At 44.8% G+C, this 10,854-nt stretch overlaps 1 protein-coding gene across 1 annotated transcript in view; it reads left to right on the plus strand.

The window, feature by feature from the left end:
• Positions 1–4,651, plus strand: part of LOC126529655 (uronyl 2-sulfotransferase-like) — a 150,904-nt gene extending 146,253 nt beyond the window's left edge. Inside the window, exon 8 of the mRNA XM_050177169.2 lies at positions 1,798–4,651. Within this exon, the coding sequence (XP_050033126.1) occupies positions 1,798–1,946 (149 nt within the window). The 3' untranslated portion in view covers positions 1,947–4,651. The remainder of the gene's footprint in view (positions 1–1,797) is intronic.
• Positions 4,652–10,854: the final 6,203 nt, after the last annotated feature.

A 10,854-nucleotide genomic window follows, 5' to 3' on the forward strand; every position in this document is an offset into this window, starting at 1 on the left:
GATGCTAAACATGGACAAGTCAGTAATGATATCCGTCACTAGAAAGAGAAATGTAATGAAATACCCTTATTTCGTAGCAGGTAAGCAAGTTAACAGAGTGGAACAGCACAAGTACCTCGGTTTAACTTTCACTTCCTACCTACGCTGGAATATGCACATAGACAATGTGTGCTCAAAGGCTGAATGGGTAGTTTGGGGTCTTAGTCGTAACATCCGCAATGCGACTCCCGATGTAAAATTACTCACCAATAGAGCACTGGTAACACCAGTCATTGAATAAGAGAAAATTGTGTGGGATTTCTACACCGCCTGAAACATAGCAAAAATAGAAAAAAATGCAGAGACTGGCATCCCTTTTAATCTATAACAAATATCGCCGCATCTATTCACCGACCGAGTTATGTAAACAAGCAAACCTTGAGACGCTTTATGGTAGAACAAAGGTTGAGAGTATGAAGGTTGTTTTCCTGCTAATTCACTGTTAATTTAACATTAGCACAACAGAGTACTTTACAGTTCACTCCGACGAACCATCTAGGCATCGCCACAGTATGTACATTACTGTGCCACTTTCTCATGATTACTTTAAGTAAAGCTTTTTCCTTGAGTTATTAAGCAGTGGAACCTGCTTTCTGACTCCATCGTGAGAAATGACTCCTCGATGTCTTTATTCAACGCCTCGAATCGTTCATAGACCACAGCGCACCTAGATAATAGCATAAGTCGTTGCCTCAAGTTGTATATTCTCTATTCTTGTTTGATAATTTAGCTATTTTTCTTGTGCAGTGCAGTTGTTTGTATATTGTGTCAGATGATGTTGTTGAACTTATGCCCATGTATACTTATGTTTTTTTTTTGTCAACTCCTGTAATAGCCTGCAAAGGCTGTCAGTACTAATAAATGAATGAATAATGGTTTAAATCATCTGAAATCTTTTTAGCATCAAAAGAGTTAAAAGTACCAGCTTGGTCCATCATAACTGAGAAATCGTCAACGTATATAAAAACTTTAAAAGCATGCGAACCGTGCAGGCTGTTGTCAAAACTTCGTCTATTTACGACAAGAATATGTCAAAGAGTAAAGGTGCTACGTACAATCCAATTCCAATAATGCTTGACTAGAACTGCTTCGATGTGCAATGGTTGAAAATTTGATAGACCAAGTTCACAGAAGATATTTGCAGCTTTTACTATTGTGGAATTGTAGGCAAAATTTTAAAAAATATTTTTTGTTACTGTACGCTGCATTTCGAACAATGCGAACAGAAGCCGAAGACTACTGATGTATCTTAGCAGATTGTAACTCACTGCATGCAAAATAATTTTTTTACAGAAAGGAGCACAAAACATTCGATATTAAACAACAGCCAATAATATTGATAATAATAATACCAAAAAGAATAATAATAAATTAATCATGGGTTTATATTGAAGTGCCCAGGAACAACTTCGAGGGTCCTAATGCTGGCGCATTCGACAGAACAATGAACAGGAAATACAGTGCAAGCCCATACACACATGCCCACACGCGCGCACACACAAAAAATAATAGGTTTCAAATAATTTCTTAGGCAAGAACACCAAACTAAATCTTGGTGCGAAAGCAGGAAATGCAAGCCATCTCATTAGTCTCCGTAGCGTTGTACGCTATATATGTGTTATTATGCATTCAACAATTGAAGAAAGTACTGCCAGTCTGAATACCAGAATTTTGGCAGTATGGCTGCATGAAACGGAGTATGGACACCTGCTGTGGTCCCTCGCTGAATTTGAGCCTCTGCAGCGTGTTTTATTTCAGGACTGCACGAGAACCGCAACTGGAGGGGTCCAAGCAAGGTGGCACTGCGGACGCGCGAGATGCTTCGTCGTAACATCAGCCTCGAGTACGAGCTGTACGAGTTCGTTCGACAGCGGCTCCACGCACAGTGGCGACGCCTGGTGCCCTAGCTCTGTTGTTCCCTACAACATGGAATCCTCGTTTACACTCTTAAATTGCCAGCCCGAAGTACGGACTAGGGATTCCACGATAAGGCCAATCTAGAATGCAATATGGAACTCAACACTGCTGTCCCAATTGGACACCGTTAACATTCCAGTGCTTTCGTCATTTTCAGCTTGTGTGTTGGAATTACGAAGGAATTCAGTATTTTCGGCGAGCCCACACTTTGTGGGCGCTTTTGTTCACGGGTGTATATGCGTTACCGCTACGATCTATTTATGGCCTCTTGGCGTAGCCACTTGGTACGACCACGCAAATCGAAATTGCAGTACTTGTGGCGATATTCCCATCGGTAAAAAAAGTACTATGATACCTCCTGTTAAGACGAACACGAGTGGAAGAATTATTTCTTCTTATCGGAAGCTTTTCTGAAGAGATAGCATTGAAGAAAAAGAAGTTCTGCAATCTAGGTACACCCAAGTACTGAAATGAAAAGGCACATGAAAACAAAAGGGAACTTTTTACAGTCCTAAGCATTTTTTATGCCTCTGCAAAACGTTACAGTGATGTTTCATTGCGCGAATGTGGGTTACGCGCAAGCGTATGAGTGCTATTCCCTTTTTGTCCATCGTGCGTAGAATGTTTTAGAAATGCTTTGATTGTGAGTAAGTGTGGCGAGTTTCCAAGGCTTATTTTTTATTTTGTATGTCTTAGGTCCATTTTCTAATTTTATTAAAATGTAAAGTGACATTAGGAAAGATGGTTAAGCACTGTGGAACGATGCACAGTCTTTAATATTTCAAGGTATTTGGTAATGTACTATTACCACATTGACGTTTGGCTCATGCAGCTCAATATTTCGAAATGTAAATGCATGCACGTCTCGCGTAAACGCTCCATTACTCATTTCCCATACTCCCTGAACCCCGTGGCGCTATCACTAACAAACTCATACAGGTACCTAGGTGTCGAAATAACGAACCAATTAACTTCGGTGGGTCACATGACGAAGCTTCGTGCTAGCACTTCCAGAACAATTTGTTTCATCCTACGAAATGGCAGACGACTCGAACACTGCCCAAATCGTTCCTGTACCCAAGAAAGGTGATCGTTTGCTGTTAACTATCGCCCAACATCCCTAATTTCATGATGCTGTAAATTTATTGAGCCCGTCATTGCTAATCGCAAAAACGAGTTCTTTAATCGGCACTCTATCCTATCCGAATTTCAGCATGGTTCTCCTAAAGGGTTTTCAACCGTAATCGAATTAATAACAATCGTTCATTCGTTCGCACTTAGCCTAGACAGTAATGGCCAAGTTTATCTCATATTCTTAGATTTTAGCAAAGCTTTTGATGAAGTCCCTCATGATTAATTAATTTTAAAGCTAAAGACTATTGGCCTTCCTGAGCTATTAGTTATCTGCATTTCAGACTATTTACCTAACCGTAATCAGTATGTTTTAATTGATGAAAATGAGTCGGACGGCCTTGCACTCGATTCTGGTGTCCCTTTATAACTTTAATAATAATAACTTTAATAACTTTAATGAAAGGTCCTGCGAGCTACGGGGCGCAAGGTCCCATAGAGCGGGCTACTCCCACGTTGGGGCCGGGAGTTGTAACTCCCTGGCCGCATCGTGGGCTCGCTGGACAGCCCAGAGCTGCTCCGCCTGGTCCGTGCTGGGTAATGCTTCTTGTAGCCTGGCGGAGTCTTGATCCTTGTTTGCGTGGGTCCGACCACACGGCCAGAGCAAGTGATGTACGTCTAGTGTGCTATGGCGATTTTCGAGAACCTTTATTAATTCTTCTTATATTAAAGACATTCTTCACAGAGTTGTTCCTGGCGCAGATAATCGTTTGTTTGCGGAAGATTGCGTGCTGTATCGTGACGTTACATGTTCTAATATCCAGAAGGGCCTATATAACTCTTTTACTAAAATCCTAGCATAGTGCCAAGAATGGTGTGTGTTTCTAAACAAAGAAAAAACAAAGCTGCTTCGCCTATCACGCAAGAAAAGTTCCTTTCGATCACAGGTATCACATTGGACCATCACCCTTACACGAAGTCTCCAGTTATTGTTAGACACTAACAATCTCTCCTGGAATTCACATTTTGAGAATATCTGCTGATCCGCCTTTTGCAAACTATGTCTTTTCTGGTTAAACCACTCTGCTTATAATTTACTTATCACGCCTAAGCTCGAGTATGCAAGGGTGGTGTGCTGTAATGTATAATACTATAATCAATATTTAAGAAACTTTAAAGAATTGAAAGGTAAGCAGTAAGGTTTATTTATTCAACATATTCACCGTTCGATTCAACGTCTGAGCTAATGTAGAATAATAGTAGCGAACCCCTTGAAACTAGAAAAAAGATAATGCATGGAGCGTTTCTTTACTTGCTAATAAATAACAAATTTGCGCTTGATCCTGCACCCTATGTATCGTTCCTAACTACACGCCGCACGCGTCAGCATCAAACCGGTTCACTAACCCCTTACTTTTCTCACACTGTCACATTCAAATTTTCCTTTTTCCCTCGTACCATTAGAGAGTGGAATTCGCCGACACAATAAGTGACAACGCATTCTGACGCTGCCTTGCTTTTACTTGCTACATTTGAACCTATGATGTCATTTCATGTATTTGATCTGCTTGGATCTGTAACATGATCTGCAGTATGAAATAAATAAAAAAGAGATCCCTGTCTATGCTCCCTCCTTCTATCTGACAACTAGCGTACGAAACGTACATCCGCGCCAAACTGGAATGTGCCTCTGCATTATGGAATTCTCATCAGGCCTACTTGACTGATTCGCTCGAAGCCATCCAAAACCAGGCAGATCGCTTCATAATGTCCCGGTGTACTCACTGCCTCAGCGTAAATAACATGAAATCGTCTCTCGGTCTTGAACCATTAGCACATCGCCGTAAAGTCTCAATGCTTTATCTCTCCCATAAATTATATTTTGACTTTCCTGCACTACGCGATAACTTATTGCATGCTCCATTACGCTCATCTCGACGACTGTTCAACTGCCTTAGCAACCAGCGTTTGCACTGTTCTTCCAACGCCTTCAATAAGTGCTTCCTTCCCGCCGCCATTGAACAATGGAACAATCTTCCCGAAAATATTGGTACCGAGTCCGATCCCTCTAAATTCCGGCAGCTTTTAATCTTTCAATGCAACCTATAATAGGCACTTTCCACGCGCTCCTCTCCCCAGCTATACATGCTGCTGGTACTACTGCGTCGTAATTTTTTACTTTGTTCTGTTTTGCATTGAACTGATTGCCTAACGCTTCCTGCCCAATTTGTTATTCTTATTGATTTTGCTGCTTTTTGGCGTTTTTTGTCAACTTTGTTTTGTTTTGCATTGTATTCATCGCCTAACGTTTCCCTCCGCATTTTCTTATTGTTATTAATTTTTGTTCTGCTTTTTATGCCTATTCTTTATGTATGACCTTTCACTGATGTATCCCCCCCCCCTCCCCTTGTGTAAAGTCCCTGTTGGGATCTTTCAAGGAACAATAAATGATGACGATGGTGATGAATTTCTCGCTTCTTGACTTCGTTCCTCTTCTGGAGTCTCCTGGGCACGCCAAGCCCATGCCTTCGGCTGGACTTCCTCAGCTCGTCGCCAGCACTAGGCGACGACTTCGGGGTCGGTTGACTCGCGCATTGCCTCCCACCGTTCGCGTCGCCGCTCCGTCCTTCTCGCTCAGTGCTCGGCCTCTCGATCTCGAAACGGACCCAGTACGCCCATAGCGCACACAGAATTCGTAGCAACTACCAGAAGAGGTCAACTCCGCAGGTCTCCGCCTACCCTACTCCTTCGTGACGCTTCTCCGCCTCTCTTTCCCCGCTTCTCTCAATGCCACCAAGGAGTTGCTTTGCCGTGCGATGAGCGCGCTCTTCCGTACTTTCCCTTGCGCGCGATTCTCATCTCCACCTCCAGGCGCCTTCCTCCTCCTCCGCCGCTCGCTTCCCTCGCGGCGACTCACATAATCTCGCCGATTTCCCAGACGGAGCACGTGCGTTTGCGCGTAAAATTTATCGCAGCGTTAACGACCGTTCAAATCATTATCCAGCGTATCCGACCAGCCAGTGCTTTATTGATCAAATCTGTAATGCATTCTAATCCATTCGATAAACTTTCTAAATCTTGGAATTTTTTCTGACCCACCATTAGTGAATTGAAAAGATTGCGCTGAATAAATACTGCAGATCGCATACAAAGCGGAAGTGTGTGTAAGCGAAGCTGTGGCGAGCCTGCAGGCCGGAACACTGCATGTCGCGCAGCGGATTTCGGTTGACGAACGTGCACCGCACATTTCGGCCCAGGCGGCAGAGAAACCTGTGATACAGCATCACCAGCGACAATCGGATCTAAACCACAGAGCTATGTAAACCTTCAGACACCGACAATGTGTCGCGTGACAGCACAGGAGCCTCTAAGGGCTAGGTAGTATTCATCGACGAATGCATGTACCGATGACTCGGTTGTGCCAGATCACGTGCCCGGCCGCCGCCCACCCCGAAAACAAGCGAAAAAGCCCAGGAAATCTATCCGCCATAAATTCTGATTAGCGGATGCACTTCAGGGGAATATTTGTCGCCGCCCAGTTTAAGAGGGCATGCCATTACCATACTTTCCAACTTTCCCAAATTTTCCGTATTTTATACAAATTTCGCATTGATTGGCAGGTATGCCATTGCAAACGATCATGACAATACCTAGTACAGTCGTCAGCACTCTTGTCTAGAGCGCTAGAACGCTGTCGGTGGCATGAGTGCCGGCTGCCGATAACGCCTTGTATCAGGTGGCGTACATCAGAGATTGCGCCGCCACACTGATGGGGCTACCTTGATCTTTATTTCCTTGTCGCACGCAGTGGCTTAGACAGTTGCAATCTCCTGTAATGGCATAGCAGGGCTGTGGCACAAAAGCGGAGAGAATTGGAGGGCGCTTCACTGAATGTTTTGTTACGCGTTATGGATGCAAAGGATGGACACAAAAAAGAGCATGGAGATTTACTACAATGGAAAGAAAGACCGACTCATATATAGCCGAATTCATCGTGGAACCGAACGGGCGGCAGCGTGTTTCTCGGAAGCTGTACGCTACCTTCCGGCACAGTGGGATGTACGGACACACTGAGCGGTGACTGTACACTCACCTCGGCGAGCCAAGCAGGGCAAGGACACCATCAGAGCCCGCGTTGATATCAGGCGGCACCCACGTGGCACTAGCTTCAAAACAATTTTGGTTAGTGCCGGGCTCCGGTACCTTCTATTACCAAGCTGGGTTTCATGTTCTCCCATCAGCCAGGAAGAAAACCGTGCAGGGCCTCAGCGCTTCACGACTTCAATTGGTTGGGTAAACGACAGGTCACCCTGTAAGAAGCCACCGGGTTCCCGTATATGACATAGTCACCTACCAACGCCAAAGCTATGTGCATTTAGACCCCAAGGACATGGAATGAGCAGTTATTATGGCGGTATTGATAGATTCCAGTAGAGGCCTCAAGGAAACACACAGCTCTAGGACATGACATTGTGCCGTGTGAAGCATAACAGAAAATGAAGGACTCGAAGATTAAGTGAGTTCTGGAAGAAATCAACTTTGAATAACATGAACCTAATAGAGCACCAGAATGAAGGAAGTTCTGAACCTGGAATTCCTAAACCTAGAAAGACACCTGAAAAAACGGAAAATCTCAGACCTGATTCATTCACACCAATGGTTAGTGAGCTGGCTGAACAGATGTCACTGCAGAGAGTCTGATAAGGGCGAAAAGCGGCATTTTTACCATTGCCGCCATACAAGGTTCCAACCGCACCTTGGCACAGAAGATACTCTTGACTTCCCCACAAAAGCAACTGTGCAAATTTCGTCTTAGTCGTCGGTAATCGAAACAATCGTAGCGATGGACATCAAAATGGCGTTTGATTCTGTAGGTCATGCTGAAATTCTCGATACGATGGTGAGCTTAGGCATCTTAACAAGATTCCTAAGCTTCGGTCACTCTTTTATCACTGGCTAGGTGTTCGCTTTCAACTCGTTCTTGGTTTGCTCATAGCTGGGGATTAGAGGTTAAGACAGCGGAGAGCAGGAGTAACGCGTTTCTTAATAACTGAGTTTTCCCACAAGAATTAGTGATCTCTCAGACATTACTTAACATCGTCCTGCTAACAATAATATGGAAACAACGAAATCTCCGGAATAGGATTTACCAGATATGTTCATGAAGTTACGGGTTTGGAACGCGCTCTCAAGTGTCTCCAGGAAGCCATAAATAACATAGATGCGCATGTTAAAATGGCGGGCCTGGAACTTTCCGTGGAAGAATCAACATCCGTGCAAAGTGCTAACAAGACAGTTCGAAACCAAGCTCATTTCGCAAACATGCAACTGTCGCTTAGCGGACAAGCTCTACGAGAATTCAACCAGCTGAAGATGCTAAGCGTCACGCTTTCGCAAGATGGCGGTGCGGGGCACTGCGTTCAACTAACGCGGACAATGTTCCTAGAGACTACACACCTCATGGGAAGAATAGTAGCACGAGCGGCCGACGCATGTAATGAGATTGACTCATTAAAGCCATTCTCGAGCCAAGGACAAAGTATGAGATAGATAGCCCACGTGGAAATTACGTCAACTTGTCTTGTTTTGGTGCAGGCAGATCAAATTGAGAAGCAGGAGTCGACCTTTGGCGAGAATTTTCTTGCAACGAAGGGATATATTAGCCCACAAGATGCTATATTATACTTCTAGATGTATAGTTTGTTGATCTAGCTCCACCTAAAAATTTCCATTCGAGTCCTTTTAAGCAAGACGCCTCACGTGTCGAGCCCATGTATGGAGATTTTCGTTGCAGTTGCAGCCAAATTGAATTATAAATGAGCGTTTCAGCCCTGTAGCGAAGTTACTGCCAGGCACAGCATTCTAAGTGTTTGCAGGCTATCGAAACTTCCTATTTCATTCGTTACTGCTACTTCTAGGCGACTATCAGTTGTGAAACGAAGTCTGTTGGGACCATTTCGTGTACGCATTAAAAGGGCCGGTACGGTTATCATGTAGTGTGTGCCCAAACACGCCATGCGAGCTCTTATGAATTGAATCATTGGGTTTTACGTATGAAAACCACGATATAATTGAGGAACGACCTATTGGGGGACCTCGGATTAATTTTCACCACCTGGGGTTCTTTAACGTGCCCCAATGCAGGGGTGAAGGGCGTTTGTGCGTTTCTCCCCGATGGCAACGCGGCCGCCGAGGCCGAGGTTTGATCCCGTGACCTCGCGCTTAGCAGCGCAACGCCACAGCCGCTAGGTCACCGCGGCACGTACGCAAAGCTGCTCTTCATTTGAAGCCATTGTAAATTAGTGTAGCAACGTAATCCAGCGAAATTCGATAAACCTTGCACTCATCCTTGGCAGTTCAAGTAAGCATAATCACAGCAAATTAAAATTTCATATTGTGGGATATGTGACCGTTATCATGGTGCCACTCTAATTGTCCCTTCTCCAATAGTCGAATTGTTGCTATGTTGCTTCGCGAAGTAGATGAAGGACTCGACACGATATGCATGGCCGATAACAACGTGGCATGTTTGGTGGTGTTCTTAACCTCCTAGGGTATAACAGGTACAGGACGCGTGACCATCATTTTTATGTTTTAATAAGGTCGCACATGAGTTCCAACGCCGCCATACTGGGCAAGGGCAACGGTAAGCATAAAGAATATTCTAAAAGAAATATATTGACATTCGCACGCACGCACATCTGTTTTGTTGTGGTGCCAGCGACCTAGTCATGCGTTGCTTTAGTAATACGCAGTTTCACAACTAACAATCGCCAATGACTTGACGTTACATTCAACGGACATCCTCGCATCGTCAACGACTAGTAAAGATAGAATGTGCAGTGATCATTTTCCTGTCTTCGTTAACGTTGCTGGATATAGAACCAACGGCCGAAGATCCTGTCCTGTGACGCATTGAGATACGTACAGGGACGGCCTAAGCGAATCATCTGGAGACCTGTTCGCGGACATGCTACGTAGCAAGAGATTGGCTACCGCTGAGCTGAAGCTACCCGACCACTTCCCCGCGCCGGATCTAAAGCTCAAAAATTTATGCGCTGCCCGTAGAAGAGCGAAACGGAGGCTGATGAGGGCAAAGGGCGACCCGCCAATGAAGACTATATATAACAGGATTAACGCAGTAATTCGACGTTATACAAGGAAACTAAGAAGAGATCAATGGGCATCACTTTGTGCAAGCCTATCGGTCTTCACGCCAGTTCCACGGATATGGTGGGTCGTTAATAACCTTGCTGGAAACTTTCGACCAAACAAGTCATTTGAAGCCCTAGCATTGAAGTTAGGCAGGACACTCGCTTGTCTTGCGAATGCCTTCGCTGAAATATACTCTTCCGGAAGGTCAGCCGGCAAAACCAAACCACCCCCGCCGCTATCGTCGTCTCTAATGGATGCTCCTTTCACACTCAGAGAGCTGGAACTAGCTATGAGCAGCCTCCGACGTCGCTGCGCGGTGGGACCTGACCTTATCAGTAATCAGATGCTGACTAACCTACCCGTTGAGAGACGGCGTGATTTGCTGGCATTTTTTAACCAAGTCTGGGCCAGTGGGGCTATCCCACATTCATGGAAGGTAGCATGGGTTGTACCGGCTCTGAAGCCTGGAAAGAATCCTGCAGCTCTGGACTCATACAGACCGGTATCACTGACCTCGTGTGCAGCGAAGCTAATGGAGAAGATGGCGCGCACAAGACTCACTTGGTATGTCGAGCAGCGTCGAAAACTACCATCATGCATGACTGCGTTTCGGCAGCGTCTTAGCGCTCAAGACAATGTGCTGGACCTGCTAAGCCACATAGAACATTACAG

This window comes from Dermacentor andersoni, chromosome 9 (assembly GCF_023375885.2).
Source record: "Dermacentor andersoni chromosome 9, qqDerAnde1_hic_scaffold, whole genome shotgun sequence".
NCBI classification, from domain to species: domain Eukaryota; kingdom Metazoa; phylum Arthropoda; class Arachnida; order Ixodida; family Ixodidae; genus Dermacentor; species Dermacentor andersoni.